This window comes from Myotis daubentonii, chromosome 13 (assembly GCF_963259705.1).
Source record: "Myotis daubentonii chromosome 13, mMyoDau2.1, whole genome shotgun sequence".
Classification (NCBI taxonomy): Eukaryota; Metazoa; Chordata; class Mammalia; order Chiroptera; family Vespertilionidae; genus Myotis; species Myotis daubentonii.
In genome coordinates, this window is record NC_081852.1 from 22,245,921 (window position 1) to 22,271,112 (window position 25,192).

Consider the following 25,192-nt stretch of genomic DNA (forward strand, 5'->3'; position numbering starts at 1 on the left):
GTGCGAGAACAGACACATGAAGTGGCCAACTGCCTTTGCCCATCTCCCTCATCAGCCAAGACTCCCAGAATGTGAAACCAACAGGATTTCACCTGAAAAGTTAAAAAATTAAATAGAACACCAAGTTGATATCCAAGATCTTTATTGATTTGACTGTAACAGCAACCATTGGTGAGAATTTATTTTTTCACTAATTTCCAAACACCTGCTGGTTTGAAAGGACAATTAGACCAAAAAAAAAAAAAAAAAAAAAAAACCCAAACCCAAAACAACTGATCAGAGTCACCCGGGACTGCCTCAGGACCACATGGTGCCCTCTGCCATCCATCCATGACAGTGAAATGGATGAGGGGACAGGGTCAGCCACATCAAGGGGGATGAAGGGAAGATGAAAGGAAGAACTGGCAGTCTCTGCTTTCCATTCAGAATGGATGGAATTGGGCCACTGGTGTCGCTAAGACAGGGAAGGGCATTTTTGAATGTCTAAAATATTTTAAAGATGCTTAAAATGGACACGGAATATGTGAGTGTCCACCGGGCTCTCTAAGCCACCTTCTAGAAGGTTTACCCTGGGTAGCACAGGGTCTCCTCACCGAGGGAGGGAGACGGGCTCCATCTTCAGGTGAAGGAAAGGCACTGGCTCACAGTAGTCAGTGATCTGGACACGCAGCAGGAGCAGGATGGCTGCCGCGGACAGCTTGCCCCTTATCTCCACAGTGTTCCTCCCGCACTCTCCTGGTTTCAAGTAAAAACTACCCTTGGCTGGGGCTTTGCCTTTTTCTTTTTTCTTTTCAAAGATTAAGATGGAGAGACAGGGATGGCAATGGGCAAGTATGGCTATTCTGTGCTAGATTCATGGAATTCTCCAAGTTTGAAGTGTCCAGGAATTCTGGTTTTAAGCACCGACAAGAGTTCCCGTTGCAAATTTCAGCATGGCTAAATGATTATCAAGCATTGCAGCATCTCTCAGCCCGCCTCCCACTCATAGAAAGGTGGCAGAGTTAAGAGTTTAAATACTCCCGAAAATGTATTTTCATCTTCATAATATTTTCCATCAGCATCTACAGTATGGTCTGCCAGGGCTTCAGGCAGAGATTAGGCAAAGAGAAACCACAGACCATGTGAACAAGACCTTGAAAGACCTCCTAAATCTAAGCTTTCCCAAAACGTATCAACTTCCAGGACCAGCACAAAGAAATGTGCATTCCAGAAGCTGAGAAAGGTGACATGAATGATTGTTTGAAAAAAAAAATAGGTATGTATCAATCATCCTTAGTCTTCAGTAAAAAATTTCTGGGAGCTTGCCTCAAGAAAACTCCAATACTCAACTGGAAAATGATTACTAGAACAGGAAATCCCCCTGGGTGACAAGCATTCTAAAGAATTGCCTCCAAATCTGTTTTCAACTTTTATTGGAAGCTGAAAGGTAAAGAACTTTGGGGCGAAGGAAGTATGTGTGATAACTGCACCCCCTTCTAGTCCAGACAGAAACTGCCCTCCCAAAGAATGCCTTTTTAAAACAAGTACTACTCCCCTCCCAGAGGTCACAGGTGAGTGATTGAATTTCGCAGATTTATCAATAGCTGCCGGTATGCATGTAGACCAGAAACATGCCAAGAAGGGAAAGTTCTGACCCAAATAAAGGCACTGGGCCTCCTCTTTAAAGAGATATACAAGGGGCTGAGGGCCCTGGCTCAGCAGCCGAGGTGCTCGATACCCCACTGAGGAGCCAAGATGGGAGAATAGAAAAAGGTTCAGTTTCTGGGATATTACTGCCAAGATGAGCCCCTTGCACCAGTGGCCTTGATTCAAAGCATATGCTCAATACATACTGGCAAATGATGGGCTCTGGGATGAAACCCACACAAATCCAGCGGGTACATCCTAACGGAAATGTTTGAACTGGGAAGGTAAGTTCTGAGAGTCCCTAAGAGCTGATAAATAAAATACCGTCTAGGTTGACTCCACCTTAAAATCAGAAGGAAAAGCATAATTAATTTGAAGGTGCCTTAAAGATGAGTTCCTTTCTTTAAGAAGAAATAGCCGTTTCTTATAGCTGCCTCAGTAGCAATGCTTTTCTTCAAGCCTACACTAAAGCAAGCAGGGCTACAGGTAAGAAAACGTTGGTAAGAGGCAGAGTGTAAATCCATATGAGAATTTGCATCTTCGCGATGTCTGAAACCTCTATAAACGTGGTCGGGCATGGGTGCCACACACACACAGCAGACATTCCCTAAGAATGCGTCAAACTGACAAACCTCACCCAAGTTTCTCGCAAGAGTGAAGGCAAGACTGGTTCTCTTTAAAAAACCATTTCCATCAAGAGGCCCTGGGCTAAGTGGGCACACGAGTTAACCTGTAATACTGAACTGAAAGGACAATCAAGCAACATTTCTAATTCCCAGATGTTCCCTACTTTGACAAGTAGCCCCTTGGGTGAACAGCTGAAGACCAGGTGTCAAGCATCGACTCTGGTGGGCCTGGTTCAGATGCCATCATCTATTTCACCCTGAATCTGAACTCTAGAGCAAGCCGGGCTACAGATAAGAAAATGCTGGTAAGAGGCAGAGTGTAAATCCATACACGGTGAGTTCTTGTATTACTTTCCTTCAGCTCAGTAATCCAACATCTACTTCACATTTGCTCTCTTTGCTAGAAACCCTAACTCCGATTGTCAGCTTTAGTGGATCAGCTACACAGACCCAATTCCCTTGGTCAATTCCGGGCTAGAGGGGATAGCAAGTAAGTGGTATTGAATTTTTAGGGACTTGCAAAGTAGCATCTTTGGGCTGCTGTTAGCCAGCAAGTGTATACGCATTATGCTCTCCTGGGAGCTGCCATTTCCTGCCACCCCTCAAAACTAGCAGGTAGCTTTCAGGAAATAATCTGTCTTCTATCCCGGTTTGGTGATAACACATCTCAGAAAACTGTTCTCAGTAGCAACATCTCTCTCAATATATCATCTAGTTTAAACCTAACCCCCACTCCTTTTGGCCTGGTTTCATCCTGTTAGGGGTGAGGTTTGAAGATATATCCACAAATCCTTTGATACTCCCCTATACAGTAGGTAGGGGTCTATTTCTCCCCTTGAGTGCAGGCTGGGCTTAGTGGCTTGTTCCTAAGGAACAGAATAAGAAGTGAAGGTGTGTGCTTTCAAAGACTGTCATAAAAGGCACTGCAAATTCCTCCCTGCCCCGTCGTCCCCCAGATCACTCTCTCAGGGGGAAGCCAGCGGCCATGGTGTGTGGACACTCAGTATATTCTACACGGAGACTCACATGTGGAGAAACTGAGGCATCCTGCTAACAAGCACAAAGAGAGAGCTCAGAAGTAGGTTCTCCAGCCCCAGACAACTGCAGACCCTGCCAACATCTTGGGCTGCAGCTTCCCAAGACCCCCGTGCCAGACCCACGATGCTAAGCTGTTCCAAGTTCCAAACCTATAGAAACTGGCAGATGATGTTTGCCTTTTTAAGAGTCTGAGTTTGGGGGTTACGCAGCAACAGATAACAGAAGTGGAAGGACAGACGCTTGGCTTGGAAGCCTAATGCCCAGAAGCCAGCTTCTCTGCTCTGTGCTCCTGAGAATTCGGTAAGTATTTACACAGAATGAGGAAGTGGTGAGCTAAAGAAACCACACCATAAAAGAACGGAGAACCACGACGATGCCAATCTCCTGCAGGAATTTGGAGAAAGAGGTCATCGTCATTAAGATGGACTGTCTCCAGAAGTACAGAAACACGGTTTCCTCTTAAAAAGAAAAATACAAATGATCACTAAGATTTTAAGAACTGTTTCACTCAAATGGTACCCTAAGGATGTTCCCTCCCCAAGGAAAAGTCCGGATAGATAGTTCATTCAGGGATTTATCTCTGGGTTTCCTTTCAAACACCCAGAAGTAAACCACCTGCTGGATTCTGCCTGCCCTGAAAACGATTCGGAGGCTTGCCACAAAGGTGTCCCCTGTTGGATTTGATGTTGCCTTGTGAAATCATCTTTAAGATACCATGAATGAAGTCAAAGTATTTCTAGTGGCAGTGGACTCCAGGAAAGAAGTTCCCCCAGCAGTAAGGAAGTCCTTGCAGAGGAGGCTAAGGGACTGGGCTGCGGTTGCACTATACAGCCGACACTCCCAGGAATACTAGAAACACGGCTTCTAATTAGGGGGCCCGTGCAGAGCTCCCCCAAGTTGTCAAACAAAGGGGAAAACTGTATCTTATACTACTCAAGCTGGCATGTTTTAGCTCCATTCCCCACTGCTCGGAGAGGCAGCTGAGGTTTCTGAGCAACAATAAAGGTCAGGGAGGGGATACTCTTCTGCTCACTGACAGCCCGGCCAGCTGTAGTTGGAGTCGGATTCCTCAGGCGCCAAGGCCAGGGTATGAAGAACGAAATCTTGACTCCTAAAGAATCATGCTCCAGGGACAAAGATGTCCTAAGCCAGCTTCTTAAGCAAATGGCAGTGTAACTTGAGATTTCCAAGAGAATGTAAAGCGAAATCTGGAGTTTAATTAAAATCAGAACAGGGATACAGTAAACAAACAAACAATACTTCTCTGATCATCAGCTTCTGAGACTGAAAGCATCTCCAAAACTTTGGAGGTCCAGCTTATTCCTGAGATATCAACCATCACAAAAGGTTTCACTTTGTGAACTATTCACATTTTATAGCAGAAAGCAGAACAAAGTTCCTTGGACATCCTCCCTCTTTTGTCTAAGATGTATTTGCACACAGGGTCTTTTCATAGTTCAAAAGAAAAACAAACAGCTTTCTTTCTTAGCCAACTGGCCCGTTACTCTCACCCTGGGCTGTGATCTCAATAGATGATTCAGGGCACCAAATCCAACCAGAAATTCCCAGGATATCAGAGGCTACTTGTCTTTCTATGAGGGGACAGAGGCATTAGTCTTTCTAAGAGGGACTGAGTCACTCTCCTGGGATTACTGTGCCAGTCAGTAGTCAGGGGGGTGGCTAGGGAGCAGAGGGAATGACAGAGCAAAGGGTAAGGGAGAAGAAGGAGGCTTTCATGAACAACCCACAAGGCAGAACGGTCCAGCTTTACCACCCACCCACTACAAACGCCAAGCATGCACACCCAAAACTAGGAGGAGAAAGAAAGGGACTGCAGGAGACAAAGGATGGTGACATGGAACAGCAGACTTGCCTACAGACATTTCTCACCTTCCTAACACTGGAAGATGTGATTAAAAAGTTGCTGTTCAGAATTTACTGAAAACATATCTAAAAATAGGTCTGTAGTCATCTTAAAAAATAAAAGGTCACTTCTCAAATAAGAGTGACAGATATTATCAGATACCAACACCTGAGGTATCTTTGATGTATATTTGAAACATGGCCTGGCAGAGAAAAAGGAAAGAGAGAGAGGAAGGGAAAGAAAGGGGAAATTCAGAGTACAAAGGGAAAGCAAGAAAATGGGGAGGAACACATTGTGAAGCCCATGCTTATCTATCTCGGCAGCCAAATAAAGCAGGTCCACAAAGGAAAAACACTTAGTTTTTCTAAGAGCATTCTGGAAGTCATCTTTAAAAATATAAAAAAACTGCAGCCTGCGATAATATTACAATGCTCATTGGATTAAAAAAAACAATGACAACTAAGACTAGTGACTCAAATGGGCCAAGGTTCTTCCAAAATCATGCCTAAGTACTATGATCAGGCCTTATCCAAAGTGCTCTATCTCTGAAATCATGTGGATGCTCAGAGTACAATAGGACTGCAAGCAACATGATGCAAGAAGGGAGGAATAGGAGAGGAGGAAAGAACAGCTGGTTACTGACGACCCCCTCATGTAGAGTTTAAAAATGCTTGCACACTTGTGCTAAGTAAAGGAATGGAAAGATAAACTATTATACCAAAGACAGAAGGCATTCCTCCCAGAGGACGGAGGGGAAGCAGACCTCAGAACAGTGTCACAGGTCGTACTACCAGAGTTGTACAACCTGTGCTGGCCCCAGGGACAAACACCTTAAGGGACAAGAGAGAGCAGCTCTTTTCTTGTTTATTTCCCTCCGGTTTTGAAGACCCCAAACCAGACTGTTGTAGCACTGAACCATGGGTGGAAGACAGGCAGGAGACACAGGATAAGAGCATGAACAATGCTGAACCCAGCAAACCTCTGTAACACTTGCCCAGACTTTCCTGGAAGCCAGCAATTGTTGGTAGGTTGATATCTGATTTTGGATTTTTTTTTTTTAATTGGGGGGGAGGGGGAGGTCTCAATACAAAAATGACTAAGGAAGCCAGAATTCAACTGTTTTCCTTTGTGGGCTGCTTAGTTCTACAGAAATACGCCATGGGCCTTCAATCTAATCTAAGTGGGAAAGGGAACAGAAGCAGGAAGAGGAAATAGTCAGATGAAGCTCATCTTCGCATCATTTGGCACCCAGAGGAAGAGGAGGGGGCACTGCAATGGGGACTGCTGGTACTGCCTCTTCTGTGTTTTCATTGTTGATCCTATTGGCCAAATCAGGTACACACACAGGTATCAGCGTTGCTGCTATTCTTCTGATCCCTGCAGGACAGTTAGATGTCCATCTCAAACTGAGCATCATCCCCTAGATGGAATGAAAAGATGAAAAGTCTTACACAAAAAGGAAAAGCAAAACAGCTTTCATTGTCATTCCCTCTGCACGAGGGTAAAAAATTAATTCAAACTGTCCAATTTTCTGCTGCCTTAAAACAATTATTTGGCTTTGCTTTGGCTGGTCTTTTTAATCTTGGGGGAGAAAAAAAGAATGGCAATCACATCACCAATGGGAAGGAGCATTTGAGAAAAGGATGGAAATGAAAACCTTCCCAGTGTCCCTTTATCTACAGGTTGACCACACAGGAATCCTGGGGTGCTTCTTGCCATCTATCACATCAGCACACTCTTCTGGAAGTTTTGAACTTTGGCCCCGCTTTGAATCGACACTTTGTCCATTAAAAACTCATTTGGAATTTGAGGAGGCGGAATGCTGGCTCATGTACAGGGGTCACGGAGTGCAACCTGAGGTGGATTTCAGGAGCTGGCTGTTTCAACCTCCCTCTTCTGCTTCCAAAGACAGCAAGGACTCATTACTAATTGTGTGTGTGTAGGGGCTGTTTATTTAAATATTATAGGCAGTCCTAGAAAACAGGAGGAAAAACCTATTGCTTTCCCCCACAAGCTAGAAATGGGGACTTTTAACCAGTTAACTGCCACAATATTTTGAATTTAATTAAAAAAGATCTGCCGCTTGCGTCTATACCTGCTTATGGTCTACAAACGGTTAAACAGTTTTGTTTTGTGTTTTCCCTAGTCGCATAGAGCCCAAGTTCCCTGATTTTTTTTTCCCTCCGCACCCACTAGATGAAATTTGATGCTTATTTGGAACTTAGGGTTTCCATAACATTTCAATTAACTTTGGTGAGGGTAGTGGGGAGGGAGAACTTAGAGACATATAATTAATTGACCATTAGTTATAATTGAAGCATCAACATTTTCCAACCCACAGCTGACATACAGATTTCTAGGGTCACCCTCTTGGACCCCAATACCAGCATTCTCTTACCAACTGCATGCTTTCTGTCATGATTGTTCAGGTTGTTCAAATTGTTTACTTCTACTTTGGAGTCTTCGATTAAGGTGCCGGGGCTGGTGACTCCTGGGATATTGGGCAGATGGCAGGGTGGGGTCTGAGCCATGGGAGAATTTCGACGATCCAACAGAAACTTTCGATCATAAATGATTCGGGTTCCTGGAAAACATCGTTGGACAGAGTTTGAAACAAATTAAGGGGTTATCAACATATAATACTACCCAGGAATTTATTTTAAATCCCAACTAATTCTAACCCTTAAGGATTTTACAGGGGTTAGCTTGAACTTCCCAGGTCTCTCTGCTATCAGGAATGCCTTTTCTTTCTCTCCAGCTGGGGAAATTCCCTATTTACCCTTCAAGCTTCAGTTTCAACATCACTTCCTTTACAAAGCTTACATCAATTTTACTGGTCCATTTATTTATGCATTCATTTCATTGGTTGCTTCTTGTATTCTTGTATGTGCCCTCACTGCAGATTGAACTCAGATTGGCGCTCTAACCAACTGAGCTACCCAGCCGGGGCCTTTTTCTTTTTTTAAAGATGTTCTTCCCCCCCATCTTACTCAATATACATGAACTATTATAGGACTCTTGTTTAATCTATTTGCACCTCTAAAGACTGTGAATTCCTTATGCCAGGGCCATGACTTATTTATATCGGACCTAATCATTACATAGATCTTCAAAAAAAAGTTTTAAATAAAGTTATAAACAAGTATGTGAAAAAATAACCAATAGATAGATGGCCACCTTTAAGTTAAAGGCACTGAGAGAGACATGTTTTCCAGACAGAACTATAGTACAGAAGCTGAAACTGACAAACCAGTCTGCTTACCAGTTAAGTGCTACCAGAATATTTTATTATTAGAGGCCTGGTGCATGGATGTGTGTACCGGTGGGGTCCCTCAGCCTGGCCTGCGCCCTCTCACAATCCGGGACCCCTCAGGGGATGTAGCAGTGCAGGAAGCAGCAGGCGGCCAGGAAGGAGTCAGAGCCAGGGGCCGGGCGCCACTCCCGTTCATCCCGGTCCCGCTGCCACCGCGCCGCTTGGTAGCGCTGCCATGGAGGCAGGAGAGGCTTGCACCGCTGCAGCTGTGCTCTCCAGCCATGAGCCCAGCTTCTGGCTGAGCAGCGCTTCCGATGTGCGCTTCCAGGTGGTCAGTGCACATCATAGCAACTGGTCGTTCCGGTCCTAATGGTCACTTAGGCTTTTATATATATAGATAGTTCTGAAGAGTGCACTTTACCTGATAAACAGTTAAATAAAACCTGCTGCTGTCCATTTACAAGTGCCTAATGTTGACCTAATGAAGTGGATGCCTGAGCTCTGCTGCTGATTCTAAAACTACAGTAAGCTCAGGAGGAAAGATGTGGTGACCTTGAGTGAAGTCTATTGAATGGATAAGGTGGAAAGGGGAGAGGCAGCCCAGCGTATCAGCCATCCCTGCCCAAATAACAAAGGGTGTAGTCATGTGGAGGTTTCTTGCTCATACTAGGCTTAAACCCAGGAAAGAAAAACCTGCTTTGGAGGTTTAGGTATCCAGTTGAAGGCAATCCTATATAATAAAAGCCTAATATGCAAGTTGACCAAACCACGGAACGACTGGTGGAATGACAGGTCGCTATGACATGCACTGATCACCAGGGGGCAGACGCTCAACGCAGGAGCAGCCCCCAGCCCACAGGCCTCAGGACAGCCAAGGTGGGTGCCAGCGGGGGCCCCCAATCGCCCCACCAGTTGCCCACAGAGGGAGGTGACCTGCAGTGGTGGGGGTCAGGGCCGGCGAGCAGGCGGCGCCAGGCCGGCCAAGGCAGGTGCCAGCATGGGCTCCCCAATCACCCTGCTGGTCACTCCACAGATCAGTCTTGATCGCTGGCCAGGCATAGGGACCCTACCCATGCACGAATTTCGTGCAGGCCTCTAATATTATATAAAGTAAAACTGTGCAAAGTCACTCAGTTTAAAGAGGTAGAATGTAAATACTACAAAAAGCAGAATGCAAATGCTTTTAGATTCCCATGTGAAAAGAAAGAATACTGTCATCCTATCCTATATAATAAAAGCCCAGCGACTAACCGGCAGAACGATCAGAACGACCGGTTGACCAGTTGCTATGATGTGCACTGACCAGCAGGGGGAAGACATTCAATACAGGAGCTTCCCCCTGGTGGTCAGTGTGCTCCCAGAGTGGGAGTGCCACTCAGCTGACCAGGATGAGCGGTGCTCCCACAGTGGGCCGATCCCCGCAGGCCACGCCCCCCACCAGTGCACGAATCCCGTGCACTGGGTCTCTAGTATTATAATAAGGAGAGTTTACCCTGACCGGTTTGGCTCAGCGGATAGAGCTTCGGATAGAGCGGATAGAGCGGACTCAAGGGTCCCAGGTTCGATTCCGGTCAAGGGCATGTACCTTGGTTGTGGGCACATCCCCAGTGGGGAGTGTGCAGGGGGCAGCTGATCGATGTTTCTCTCTCATCGATGTCTCTAACTCTCTATCCCTCTATCCCTCTCTCTTCCTCTCTGTAAAAAAATCAATAAAATATATTATAATAAGGAGAGTTTGATTCAAGCAGATTTCCTCAAATAACATATGACAAGCTATATCCTGGGAAACGGAAGAACAAATATACAGCTAACCAATCTACTTGAAACATAAGGAAGCAGATGGGGGGAAAAGTAAGGTATTTACTGCAAGAGGAATAAAAACTCTGGAGTTTTCCCAGAAAAGGAAAGAAATAAATATTTAATCTAAATAAGTAATACCAACATTAAATAGTTGGGAAATGAATTATAAACTCAATAATTTCCTTGGGATTAATAGCTGCGGTAGTACCATGACACTGTTATGCCAATGCTAGTAAATAATTTCCTTTTGACTAGAAAGAGTCAAACTATGTGAGGAAGTGTGTGGCCAATAGAGACTTTACCCTCCACCCCCTCCATCCTTGCTTTTTTTAAAAATATATTTTAGTGATTTTTTACAGAGAGGAAGGGAGATAGCGAGTTAGAAACATCGATCAGCTGCCTCTTGCACACTCCCCACTGGGGATGTGCCCGCAACCAAGGTACATGCCCTTGACCAGAATCGAACCTGGGACCCTTCAGTCTGCAGGCCGATGCTCTATCCACTGAGCCAAACAGTCAGGGCATCCATCCTTGCTTTAACAATCAAAATTAAGTACTAAACATACAATCTTCTCAATAACACTACAAATCAATCACCTTTATGGCTTTCAAACCAACGCCAAAGGATATCAACTTTCTTTTTTACTGTCTAGTTCTGTTGCAACTATACTGCACACACAATCATATTTATAGTTTATAAAAAGTGAAAATAAAATATCTGGCTCTCAGCCTCTCCTTAATAAACTACTAAGGAAAATACTGTGCCATACTTGGAACCTACTAAGACAGCATTTTTGAAGATATCTGTATCAGAATCTTCTGGGATGCTTGTTAAAAAAACATTCCAACTGAATTCGAATCCTTGGGATTAGAACCTGGAAATCAGTATTTTTTCCAAGTTCCCCAATCATTCATGAATTCATTAAAGTTAAGAACCCAACATCATCCTTCTTCCACAACCCTACTAACAGTGCTTTAAGAATAAATGAAATATCAAATAATTAGTGAGAGAGGGAGGGAAGGGACAAGAGGGATCATTTCTAACGGATGATGCTGAGACTCAGAAAAATTGCTTAAAGCCATAGAGCTAACCAGAGGCACAATCTGAACTGACCCTGTAGTCTCCTGACTCCCAGTCCAACCCTCTTTCCAGTATACCTCACAGTCACTATGATCTCCAACAGCGGGAGTGAGCTGCCTAAAGTGAAAGGGATGGAAGGATATATTACTTAATATAAATAACAGGTAAACAGCACATGGTATGGCAAGCAGTTTATACCAATCATTTGCCCTGAAGCACTGCTTTTCACGACAGGATAAGGGGAAGTGGTGGAGGCAGTTTTTTGTTTTGTTTTCTAGTTCGGCAAGGCCTGATTACTTATACATTTTATAAATTATCTAATATTTGTACTTCTTCTAACATGACAGAGAAATGTACCATTTTTAAAATTATGTGAATAGGGCCTGGCCAATGTGGCTCAGTGTTTGAATGTTGACCTATGAACCTGGAGGTCATGGCTCAATTCCTGGTCAGGGCACATGCCCAGGTTTAGGGTTCGGTCCCAGACCATACCAGAGGCAGCCAATTGATGTTTCTCTCTCTCTCCCTCTCTTTTCTTCTCTCTCTAAAAATCAATAAAGACATTAAAAATAAAAATTATAGTAACAACTCAAAAAGGCATCTGGATATTATGAGTCATTTTGGATAGCAGAAAACAGTTCAACTTTCAAAAAGTGAATAATTTTAGTTATTTTAGATGAAAATTTTTCTCATATGGATTTAAAACATTTTACTACCTTAAACAGAAAATTCAACCCTTCCTTGATGAATCAGGGTCATTATTATGAAAATCATTTTTTATATTAGGTTGCATCCTAGGAAGTCTCGGAGTTTATTCAATTGAAGCTCTTTATTTTCCTTACACTTCGATTGCCAAGGTTGTACTTAGGTCCCTCCCTCTATAGTTTGTCTCCTCCCCAACTCTTAGGCTAAGAACTTTGCTTTTTCCCCATGTCTTAGTCAGCGTGGGCTGCCATAACAAAATACCATAGAAGGCATAGCTTAAACAGCAACTTCTCTCTTACAGTTCTTGGGCAATCCAAGATCTAGGTGCCAGCATGACAGAGACACGAATCCCACCGTGAGGGCCCTCATGACCTATTCTAATAACCTCTCAAAAGCCCCATCTCCAAATATCATCACATTTTGGGTTAGGGCTTCAACATCTGAACATCTGAAGGGGTATGTGTGGCAAGATTCTACCTATAATGCACCCTTCACCCATTCAAACTTGAAGCTTCTAAGTTGTTGGGTTTGAACATTGGTGATGTGCTTAAGAGAATGTTATGTAAAATAAGAGCAAATAGGCAGAGAGGGGGCCTGAAAGCTTTCCAATGAACAAAGGGAAGGAAATTTAGTGGTTGGCCTTTGCATATCTGTTGCATCACCCCCACTTTTGTTGTCACTACTAAGTTTCAGAGAAGTGAGGTTTCACTTTGAAATGTTCTTACCAACATTAAATTTGCAAGTCAGAACAAGATTACTCTCACTTCTGCAATACACCAAGCATAGAAACTGGAGATGAGGTGTTAGAAAAAAGCACGGGATAAAAGTAAGCTTTCTATTTCTAAATTACATATAGCAATAACATATGCATTAAAAATTATGATTGAATCAACTAGGAAATAAGTAATAGAGATACTACCTATATGTGTGAGGTATAAGAGAAACTTCGAAGAACTTCTATGACTGCATCAGTGATAAGATACATTTTTTACAACTTTGTCAATATATATAATATATATAATTCATTCATTCAAAGTTTTAGTACATCCACAGAATTGTGCAGCCATCTCCACAATCAATTTTCGAACATTGGCATCATCCTCAGAAGATAACCCCCACACATTTAGCAGTCCCTTCCCATTTTCTTCCAACCTCTCCCAGTCCTAGGAACTGTTTTCTGCCTCTATAGATTTGCCTGTTCTGGACATTTCATATCAATGGAATCATATGTGGTCTTTTATGACTGCTTCTTTTACTTGTATAATATTATCAGGGTTCATCCATGCTTAGCATTTATCAGTACTTTATTTTTTATTGCCAAATAACATTCTATTGTAGGTATACATCATTTTATCATTTAACCAGTTGATGGATATCTGGGTTGCTTTCATTTTGAATAATGCTCCTACAAACATTCATGTACAAGTTTTGTGTGGACACAGAATGTGGTAAACTGAGAGGGGAGGTGAAATGAGGTTGAAAGTATCCTAGATTCCTTATCTTTCATTGGAAGTCATTGGTATTATCTAATGTTAAGAACTCAAGAAATTGTGGTATACAGCAACAGTGGTAACCAATAAAAGCACTATAAACAGAAACTATTAAAAGCAGTTGTCTACTGACATTTTACTTTGCATTTTATGTACTTCTCTTCAGTTCGATTTTTCTTTTTTCTATTATGTTTTTAAAATGTGCATGTATTGCCTGGCTGCCCGCTGGCATGGCTCAGTGGTTGACCATTGACTTATGAACCAGGAGGTCATGGTTCCATTCCTGGTCAAGGCACATGCCTGGGTTGCAGGCTCGATCCCCTGGGTAGGGGATCAATGATTCTCTCTCATCACTGATGTTTCTACCTCTCTCTGTCCCCTCCTCTCTGAAATCATTAAAAATATCTATCTATCTATCTATCTATCTATCTATCTATCTATCTATCTATATAAAAGCCTAAGCAACTGTTCGACTGGTAGCTATGATGCGCACTGACCACCAGGGGACCAATGCTCAACACATAGGCATGGAAACATGGAATAGACTGATGAATCTCAGAGGGAAGTGGGGAAGAGGGAGGGTGGAAAGAGATTAACCAAAGATCTTAAATGCATACTAGAGGCCAGGGTCCCTCAGCCTGGCCGGCAGGGACCAGGCAGAAACCAGCAGTCCCACATCCTCCAAGGGGTCCTGGATTACAAGAGGGTGCAGGACAGGCCGAGGGACCCCGTTGGTGCATGAATCCGTGCACTGGGCCTCTAGTGTTTAAAATAAAATAAAATGTGCATGTATTACTTTAGTTTTCATGTCTGGATTTCAGAACAAACAGAAACTTTTAGATCTAGGGTTAGCATTAGATATTTATAAAATTTCTTTATCCTTTAGTGACCAAATATGAGGATAAATCTAGTATCTTGGGCCAGCATGTTCTTGATGCTGACATTACAAGCAAACACAATAGTAAAACCAAGTCCCTTTGATGGAGAGTAGAAAAAGAGTTTCTCTACCTGTTGATCTAAACACTAGTGATTTTTCAAGTGGCAGAGAAAAAAAAGGCCAATAAGTGAGGCCTAAAATTATGCTTGCCAAGATGATTAATACAGAAACAAGGTCATTCCAGACTAAGGGCCTCTTCCAAAGCCAAGTGGCTTAGTTTAAGTGATAATCTAAGCATTAAGCTATGTACCTGAGAAATCGTGTAACTTGAAATAAAACCACCTAGGGACTGTCCACTGTAACATGGCTAACTGACAAGGCAGCAGTTAACTCTACTTTCACCGTGTCCCCATCATAAATTCTGTTTAACTAAGGCTGCTTCCAGAATCAGAATTAAGCACACACTCATGCAAATAGAGAGCTCAGAACAGAAATATAAGTTGCCCAAATTGCATAGCTTAAATAAGATGGTGACAAAACCCTCCAAGAAGACTGAGATGGACCTACCCCTTAAACAAAACGCCCCAGGCCAGAAGGGAGAGTGTAGAGTCAAACGGGGCCTTCCTCAGGGGACTGTCTCCATTGAAGAGGAAAATCTTCCCCAGAAAGCCCTAGCCAACTTCCCCTACATCTCATTTGGCCAGAACTGGGTCGGATGCCCACTAGAATGACAACTGGGGAAGCTATAGATTTGTCATGGTGTACATCCTGGGGCCTGCACACTGCCATTAAAAAAATGAGGACACCTGGGACAGCATAAAAGATGGAATACTATTAGACTAGAAACCAACTGTGTTTACTATTTACTTAAATTAAATAACTATTAATTTAACCAAAATGGGTTAAAATTTAAATTAGGAGGCTGGGCGGTAGAAATATATATATATATATATATATATATATATATATATATATATATATATATATATACACACACACACACACACACACACACACACACACACATATACATATACATACACACACACACTCACACACACACACTGGAGGCCCGGTGCACAAAAATTTGTGCACTCGGGGGGAAGGGAGGGGTCCCTCAGCCTGGCCTGTGCCCTCTCGCAGTCTGGGACCCCTCGGGAGATAACGACCTGCTGGCTTAGGCCTGCTCCCGGGTGGCAGAGGGCAGGCCCAATCCCTAGGTGTAGCCCCTGGTCGGTCTCAGAGCAGGGCTGATTGGGGAGTTGGGGCGCCGCCCCCTGTCATGCACAGAGCAGGGTGGCTTGGGAGGTTGCGATGCCAACCTCAGTCACACTCAGGGTAGGGCCGATTGGGGGGTTGGGGCACCTCCCCCTATCACATTGAAGGCAGGGTCGATGGGGAGGTTGCAGCGCCACCCCGTCACGCACAGAGCAGGGCCAATCAGGGGATTGGGGTGCTGCCCCCTGTCACGCACAGAGCAGGGCCCATCAGGGGGGTTGGGGCTCCGTACCCTGTCACGCACAGAGCAGGGTCGATCAGGGGGTTGGGGAGCTCCCCCCTGTCAGGCACAGAGCAGGGCCCAACAGGGGGTTGGGGAGCTCACCCCTGTCACGCACAGAGTAGAGCCCATTAGGGGGTTGGGGAGCCCCCCCCTGTCACTCACAGAGTAGGGCTGATAGGGGAGTTGGGGCACCCCCCCCCCGTCACACACAGAGCAGGGCGGATCAGGGGGCTGGGGCGGTGCCCTCTATCACCCACAGAGCAGGGCCGATCAGGGGGTTGGGGTGCCGCCACTGTCACACTCAGGGCAGGGCCGATGGGGAGGTTATGGCTCTACCCCATCACACACAGAGCAGGGCCCGTGGGGGGAGGGGGGGTTGGGGTGCCGCCCTCTATCACCCACAGAGCAGGGCCGATCAGGGGGTTGGGGCGCCGCCACTCTCACACTCAGGGCAGGGCCGATGGGGAGGTTATGGCTCTACCCTGTCACACACAGAGCAGGGCCGATCAGGGGGTTGGGGCGCCGCACCCTGTCACACACAGAGGAGCAGGGCAATCAGGGGGTTGGGGAGCCCCCCCCCCGTATCAGGCACAGAGCAGGGCTGATCAGGAGGTTGGGGCGCCTTCCCCTGTCAGGAACAGAGCAGGGCGGATAGGGAGGTTGTGGCCCTGCGCCCTGTCACACACAGAGCCGCAGGGCGATCAGGGGGTTGGGAAGCTCCCCCCGTCACGCTGATCCCGGTGCTGGGAGACCTCTCAGCTCCGCTGATCCCGGTGCTGGGAGGCATATTACCCTTTTACTATATAGGATAGAGGCCTGGTGCATGGGTGGGGCTGGCTGGTTTGCCCTGAAGGGTGTCCTGGATCAGGGTGGGGTCCCCACTGCGGTGTCTGGCCAGCCTGGGTGAGGGGATGATGGCTGTTTGCAGCTGGTCACACACCCTTCAGGGTGGGGGTTCCCACTGGGGTGCCTGGCCAGTCTGGGTGAGGGGCTGAGGGCTGTTTTCAGGCCGACTGTAGCTCCCAACTGCTCCTTTTTTTCTTTTTTTTTTTATTCTGGGCCAGCTTTAGCTCTGGCTCCAGCTCTGAGGCCTCTGCTGCTGAAAGAAGGTATCTGGTTTGTTTAGGTTCTATAATCGAAACAATGTATAACTCCAGCTCTGAGATCCCGGCTTGCTGAAAGCAGGTTTCTGGGGTTTTGTTTAGCTTCTATATTTGTTACAATGTTTCTTAAACTGCAGGCTCAGAGGCCGGCAAGGCAGGCGGGGAACGTTGGAGTCCTCCGTCACTGAAGCAAGCAAGCCTCATGTTAGTTTCAAGCTGCCTGGCTGCCGGCCGCCATCTTGGCTGGCAGTTGATTTGCATATCACCCTGATTAGCCAATGGGAAGGGTAGCGGTCGTACGCCAATTACCATTTTTCTCTTTTATTAGATAGGAGGATATATATATATATATATATATATATATATATATATATACATATATATATATATATATATATATAGATGGGTGTATCCTCCTCTCCCAAAGTAGGGAACTAACTGTTAATATAAAATTTAAAAAAATCCTGAGAAATAGCATTAAATCCTGTTATTCAGAAATCCAGAGTAAACACTAGAAGAAACAGCTAACAGTTTTAAATGGTTTCTCTGGGGAGTGGAAATGAACGGAGATTAGAGGGGATGGGGCATGATGCTGCTTTATGTTATTAGCCTAATAATACAAACCTTACTTTCATAGGTATAAAAAATAAACGTAAAAGGAAAATAAAAGGGGGAAAGCATGAATTTTGAAGACATGGTAACTCAAACAAGTCAGTCACAAATGGACAATTATTAAATGACTATTTATATAAGTTACAAAGAGTAGTCAAATTCACAGAAACAGGTAACAGAATTGTGGTTGCCAGGGGCTGAGAGTGGGTGGATAATGGGAAGTTACTATTTAATGGGCATGAAGTTTCTGTTTGGAAAGCTGAAAAAGTCCTGGAGATGTATGGTGGAGATTATTGCAAAACAATGTGAATATACTCAATGCCATGGAATTGTACACTTAAAAATGGTTAAAACGGTAAACTTTATGTTATGTATATTCCAAGACTATAAAAAATAAACTTGATTTCAGACATCTAGTTTCCAAATATGAGAGAATAAATTTCCGCTGTTTAAAGCCTACCCCTCTGCCCCACAAAAAATTTTAAGATCAAGAGATAGCGTAAAAAACAGCAACAACAAAAACCCTACAAGGAATTGAAAAAAAAACAAAACATAAACAAACCAAGGTGACTCCAAAGTACTTGTAAATATAAACATACACACAACAGACTGGCACTGCTAAGGCAGCCAAGGCCATGAGGAAGGACGGTATCCTTCAAAACTAGAAATTGAATTAAAAAGAAACAAAGCACTTGTCAAGTAACCCTAGTATTCCATTAGGAATTCTCAACAATTCTCCATCTGTGTGTGCCTCATGTGAGGGCCCACCAAGAGATCAGAAATAAAGATGAACAAGCAGCAAAGTGCTTCTAACGAAAGGAATTCGGCCTCCCCTAACCCCCAATATGGGAAAATCAGAAGTGAAAATACAGAAAGGACTTACAAAGAAAGTTGTTTTCTCTGCTTTTCATTCCTTCAACTTGGGAGGGTGATAAAAGCCTGTGTTTGACTGATTAAAGCACATTTCTGAACAAACTTCAGTTTTAAACATCTGTTCTTCATGGAGGCTCTGGAGGAAAAAGACTCTTAAAAGCTCTACGCCAGATAACGCAGAGGAAACTAAAAGCTGCCTAATTCAGTATCCTCCAGGGAGGCTGATGGTGGCCAGCCCACTTCAGTGTGTGCAACCATGAAATTCCTAACGTGCTAATAAAACCAAGAAAGGGACAATTTTTACATCAACAAAAGAACAATGGGAGACTCAGGATCTACTAACTTAGTGTACAATCAAAATTATTGTGGCAAATGGAAAACATCCATGGTTTCTGTAAAGCCAATCCTACTGTCTTTTGACTAACTCCAAGTCTCAATAACTTCCCGGACAAAAGATTTCGAAGATATTAAGGTCGAAGGATGGCTCCCTGCCCAATCACTGAGGACACTGCCATATCAGAACACACACCTCGGCCGAAAAGGAAGTTGACAGTGACTATGCTCCTATTCAGAAGGCCCAGTGTTAAGGAGAGGCCTTAGAGAGCATCTGCATGCAGGAAGCCTGTTATTTTACAGGTGAAGAAACTAATATCCAGAGAAGGTAAAAGAACTTGTGGAGATCACAGTGACAGAGGAGTTTGGAAATCAACATAAATAAGTGAGGTCCTCTAAGCAAGTATGGCTTGGTTCTCTTGAGTCTTGGCTGCAAAAAATGAATAGAAACAAATGATCTTTTCAGCTAGAACCAGGTCCAAAACGGTGTATGAACCACAAATTAATCTTAAATGTCATCTCATTTTAAGTCTATCTAGCCCTGACCATCAGAAAATCTGGGTCAAAATAAAGTATATCAAAGTATGTCCACTTCTGTTTAGGCTTGAACATTCATCTTGAAATAAATTTTCTCTACAAAAAATGCCAGACCCTAACTGCAGGAAATGCTGGTTGGGATCCAACTGCAATCTGGATCCATTCTTTGGACTAGATTTCACAGATGTTGTGGCTCAGCCTGTCTGTAATGCTAATAACTAATGAAGGATCACTGCTATTGGTATGGGGAGAGTACTCAGATTCAAGTCTGGCTTTCACTCCAACAATGTGCTTTCCTCCCTAGTTCACTCCTCTTAGGCACATCTTATTAAAAATAAAAAAACCCAGCCCGGCCAGTGTGGCTCAGTGTGGCTCAATCTATGAACCAGGAAGTCATGGGTTCGATTCCTGTCAGGGCACATGCCTGGCACATGCAAGCTCAATCCCCAGTAGGGGGCATGCTGGAGGCAGCCAAACGATGATTCTCTCTCTACCTCTCCCTTTCTCTCTGTGAAATCAACAAAACCATATTTTTTTAAAAATTGAAAATGATAACCTAGGCTTCATCTATTCAATCAGGTGAATGACTGAAAGTCTCAACTGACTTTTGTCCTAGTATAAATGGAGCAACAAAAATCTTTTAAATATTAATTTGTTCTTCTGAAGTCCTGAAAAAATTCTGCCATTTTTACCAAGCAACTATTCTCCTGCTTGGGCTCCCTTCTTCTCCAACCAGCTGAGCTAACTTGTGTCTGTAAGCCATGCAATACCCCCTACTATAAAATTGTCCCTAAGACTCCGGTCCTCAAAGTCTTTGCTGAATAACCCATGGGAGAGCTAGTTTTCAGATTCGTCCCTTTTCATCCTTCCTATTAGACACTTCCACGTTGCACAGGTCTGTCCTGCACGCTGCAACCCCAACTTGTAAGAGCCCTGTCTTCTCTTGCCAGAATGCACCTGGCTTAAAGCACTGCTGAGTACCTCCAGGATGAGGACTTGCTTACTCCTTTCTCCAGGCTCAGAATTCAGTTTCTCATCAGCAAAAATGCACCCAACATAAAAAAATAAAGTACATCTTCTTTAATAAATCCTTTGACTGCTCATGAATATGAGACTAAAGCTGACTCTCCCATGGAGTGGCAACACATGTCAAATTGTGTTACTCTGTGATAAGTAAATGCCATCTTCCTTGAATACAAGGCAAAATGACTGACAACTTTCATTATATTTTTCAAGCACTTCTCACATGTAATAATGAAAGCCCTTTCGTAAATTAACGAAAGCTAGAGAACCAGAGTTCATTTGTTTGTTCAGAAGTTTTTGGCCTAGAATAAACTCAGCCCAAGGTCACTGAATTAGAAGTTTTACAACAGGCAGAAACTGCCCTTCCTTCCCCATATCTACACACACAGCTCTATTCCTCTCTCCTAAGAAACCAGATTAAAACTCAGGACTCCCCCAAAGTACTCTTATTTTATTAACAATCTGAACAGATTCTTTCCCCTTCTTTCCGCCTTCTCCTTGGTTTACTGACCCTTCCAATGGCCTTCAGGTAATTCTGGCGCAGTGAACCAATAACAACTCTGGCAGAGAGAAAGAGTAAAGGCATGAACAAGATTTCAGGCCATCATAGTTAGTTCCCCTCTGGTGCTCTTGTTATGGCAACAGCGTATTTTTCCACAGCTGATGAGGCTGTTATGCAGGGAAAAAAGGCAGAAAGAAAGGCTAAAAGAAGTGTCTATATTTCTGCTCATTCCCCAGAGCACAAGCCTCCCTGAAGGAGACAGTTCAGAATTTATAAAAGGAATAAGGTAGCAGAAAAAATCGCATTAGCTAGCATTCCAGAGGTAGAAAAGTTTCTTTAAATGTCTGAAAACTTCCTTTTTCAGCAAAATAAGCATCTTATGATAGGAGGAGGAGAAAACTGGGATAGGGATAGGACACTAAATTTGAGGCTACCCACTGCCATTAATTAGCAGTATGGCACTCACTAACAAGTTACTTAATTTCTCAGGGCCTCAGTTTCTCTCAGCTAACCAGTGTTGTGAGAGTGAAGCCAAATAATAACTTTACCTTCCACTGAGGCTAGAAGTAGCTTCTCAAAGAACCACAATAAAATAAAATCCAAGGGCATTTTTTCTTATAATTTATTCAACAAAAATTGTTCTCTTCCCTAATAATGAAAAAGCAACATGAGAAATCTAAGCGATTACAGCAAGTGCGTTTTCACCCACCTCTCATTTCTCAAACCGCAGGAAGGCAATTTTGAGAAACCAATGCATAAAGAACTCAAGTGGGGAGAGATGACGATACTTAAGGTCACTATGTGGTGAAAGTGCCTGCCCAGTCTGATCATTTAGGGCATCAACACCGTTATCCTGGAATGCTCTGACATGTATCTGTCTCCAAGTCTGAGACAGGAAATGCTAATCCCCTTCCTTCCCAGGAAACAGACTTCCAGGACAAGCCTACTGACGCTAATTTTTCTAAATGTTTTCAAGTCTGAAATATATGTTAGCACTTAACTCTGTACAAGTATTTAGTTCTAGAACTAAAAACCATTTCCATCCTCAATACTCCCCAAGATTTTAAGACCATTCAGCCCTGGCCAGTGTGGCTCCGTTGGTGGGAGCAGTGTCTTGTGCACTGAAAGGTCACGGGTTCCATTCAGGTCAGGGCACATACCCAGGATGGCATAAGGGAGGCAGCTGATCGATGTAAAACATTGATGTGTCTGTCTCTCTCTCTCTCTTGCCCTTCCCCTCTCTAAAATCAACAAAAACATATCCTTGGATGAGGATTTAAAAAAAATATATTTTAACACCATTCAGAACAAGGATTGCCTTTCCTACTTTTGTCTGTAGTCCTCCTTTGTGCAAAGCACTGCACTGGGCCCACAAAATTCACCTCCAAGATACCTAACCACATTAATTCAGGTGTCTGGAGGAGACCAAAAAACAACAAACAGTCTTACCCTGGTTCTGAGAAATAAAATTACATGGGGGGCGGGGTGGGGGGGGGGAGCCAGAGGAACGTAACAAGAGAAATGAACAACCATGAGGGCAGAAAAATTCCCAAGGGAAAATTAAATCAATAAGCATTAAACATCTCAACTGCACTGCGTTAACTGCTATAAAATAGTGACTAAATCCAATCACAACAGTGCCATATCCTCTAAACACATTATGTAAGTCTTTGTATTAAAAATCCAAAGATCAGGATGTGTCTACCAATGAATACAGGCTTAATATAATAGATGAGCTAACATGACAAGTATTTAAATCTGGAAAACAAACAACAACAACTGTGTGTGTAGAGACTATCTGGAGACAGGTTCAATGATATTTGAGAAAGTATGTTGGGTAAATGAATCAGTATTCTTGGCAGAATCTTCCCAAGCATTTTAGGAACTAATCCAAACTAATAGACTGGATTCTATCTTTAAAGCAAAGCCTAAAGACCATGCCTTATTTTAAAAGCATGGTAGCTTGGCTCTTTGAAATATGCCAAAAGGGCGACCCTCTGTGCCTTTCCCTCAGGGGAATAATGATTACTATATATCAGTGATTTTTCAACCGGTGTGCCACAAGAATTTTAAAAACATGCAATACCTGACTAGTCAGGGGTGCTCACCTCTTTTCCCTTAGATTGTCAAATAAAAATGACAACAGCCATCCGGTGTGCATGAATCAAAATTACATCTATTTTTGGTCAGATCCACAAAAAATATTTTTTGGTATGCTGCAGATTTTAGTAATTAGGTTATGTGTGCCATGAGATGAAGCAGAGGCATTTACTGACCCCACAGAATTCTCTACGTTATAAATTCCTTTCCATCACCTCAGAAAACAATATCCTATTCCTTAAAAGCTGTCAGTTCAAGTTTCAGACGACACTGTTTGGAGCAGATTCTGCTCCACCAAAATCTTTCACAATTAAAAAGCGAGGTCTCAACATGTTCAGGGGCTGGCCTTAAACTGATCAGGCCAGGAGGGAGGTTTCTCCAATGAGCTAAGGCCACCTCGCTAAGAAACTCCACTGCTTTGCAGTTAAAACTTCCTTAAACTCAGCTCTCCACGCATGAACTTCTCTGGCCCAGGTCATTTTAAAGTCTTCCGAGCCAGCCACCCCTCCCCCTAGCTAGAGCCTGGCTAGATTCCTCTGCAGAACTCTCTCCCAGATTTTTATCCCTTGTTGGCAAGGATGTCTTCTTATAAGGTCCCTTCCATTGTGCAACGAATTCAAGGATCGCCAAGGCCTAACTGAGCGGGTTTGGGTGCAGCACCACTGGTGAGCCCAGCCTCCGGGGGCCATCCAGCAATCCTGGAGGCCGCGGGGGCTGCCAGCACTGTCCCAACCCTCTAGCGGCAAGGCACCCAATCACCAAAAGAAGGCAACGTTCCTTAGTTAAAAATGAATAAAAATGAAGCACCGTCCCCTTCAGTGAGGTCCCTCAAGATCTCTTTCCAGTCTCCTCCCTTTGGAGAGCAGCCCACTCAGGGGACGCACAACCTTTGAGCTCCCTTTTCCCCTGACCAATTCAGGGCTTCACCTCTACCCCAGTGTTCTTCCTTGTAAACAGTTCCCGGTCGTCTCTTTGAAAAGCAATGCCCGGGAACCTCCCTCTGCACTAACACCTTCCTCAAAATCAAGCCATCCCACGGACCTGGGCGCCCCCTTAATCACGGCCTCTTCATTCTAAACGGACCTGGGCGCCCCCTTCATCACGGCCTCTTCATTCTATCTCCAAGCCCGTCGCTGCCAAAACCCTACCCGCTGACGGCTGCCAGCGCCCCACCACCCCCACCTCCTTTCCCTCTATCACTCGAGCACTACTTTATCATCACTCTGTCCTCCAGCCCGGGACTCCCCCCGCCCGTGGGGCCTCGTCCGCCAAGTAAACAATGCTGTCAAAGCAGGATAAGCTGGGCGAGGCGTCCAAACGCCGCATTCCAGCCGACTCCTGGAGTTCTAAAAGCAGCCACACAAGTCGTCGCAGGGTCCCGGGAGCGAATTCCTCTCCCCAGCTTCCTTTCTTTAAAGGCCTAGCAGACAGCTCCAAAACCAAGTGTGCCTGTGCACAAATGCACAACACGCAAGAAGCAGAGGCGATGCAGAACGCGTGCAAGGCCGAGTGCAGGCGAGTTCGCCCGGGAGGAGTCGGAGAAGGGGGAGGAAACTAGGTCTAGTGCCACGAAGCGGGAACAAGGGCTTTTCTTTTCTTTTTTTTGCAAAGAAGAGCCACGTTTCCAGAGTGGGCGCGCGCTCCATGGAGCTGCGAGCGCGAGAGAGCGCGAAGTTAAGGTTCCCGAAAGCAGTCCCACGGGGCTTTGGTGGAGCGGGGCAGGTTGGGTCGGGCCGGTTGGCCCCAGCCAGCGGCCCAGCGCGGACACGCCCTGAGTTAAAGGACCGTGGCGGGAGGCTGGGGAGACAGGGCGGAGGCAGCGGGCTGCAGGCTCCGGGGAGCTGTGGGCCGGAGGGTGCCCGGGGTCGGGGGTCGCTCACCTCCCGGTGTGGTGGAGAAGAGCGTCCCCCCGGGCGTGGTGCAATAGTCATGAGGTAGCTGCGCGGCGTCGCTGATGGGCACGGTGCGGGTGGGGATGGCACGGCTCTGGCTGGGCTGGTGGCCGCTGCCGGCGGACGAGGACATGGCTCTGGGCGCGGGATCTCGGGCTTTGTGCGGCAGGAGGGCGGGAGGGCAGGCGGGCAGGCGGGCGGCGGCGGCGGCGGCTGGGGGCTCGGGCTCCTCCGGCAGCCCTGGCGCGCGGAAGGGCGGGCGGGGCTCGCTGCGCTCCGCTCGCTCCTCTCAGGCTTCCTCTCGTTCCCTCGTCCCGCTCCGCTCCCGCCGCCGCCCTCTCAGCCGCCGCCGCCGC

The 25,192-nt window shown here is 45.0% G+C and overlaps 1 protein-coding gene across 1 annotated transcript; it reads right to left on the minus strand.

The window, feature by feature from the left end:
• Positions 1–125: 125 nt before the first annotated feature.
• EIF4EBP2 (eukaryotic translation initiation factor 4E binding protein 2) lies at positions 126–24,969 on the minus strand. Its single transcript, XM_059662489.1, has 3 exons — positions 24,825–24,969; positions 7,553–7,738; positions 126–6,574 (listed from the first exon to the last, which is right to left on the minus strand). The coding sequence occupies exons 1-3, from the start codon at positions 24,967–24,969 to the stop codon at positions 6,543–6,545; spliced, it is 363 nt and encodes a 120-aa protein (XP_059518472.1). The 3' UTR covers positions 126–6,542.
• Between the last annotated feature and the right edge of the window lie 223 nt (positions 24,970–25,192).

Excerpts from the sequence above, each read along its gene's own strand:
- EIF4EBP2 (XM_059662489.1), bottom strand. The coding sequence starts at position 24,969 with ATGTCCTCGTCCGCCGGCAGCGGCCACCAGCCCAGCCAGAGCCGTGCC. Across the intron at positions 7,739-24,824 it reads CTTCTCCACCACACCGGGAG|GAACCCGAATCATTTATGAT; the intron begins GTGAGCGACCCC and ends GATGTTTTCCAG. Across the intron at positions 6,575-7,552 it reads TGACAGAAAGCATGCAGTTG|GGGATGATGCTCAGTTTGAG; the intron begins GTAAGAGAATGC and ends CATTCCATCTAG.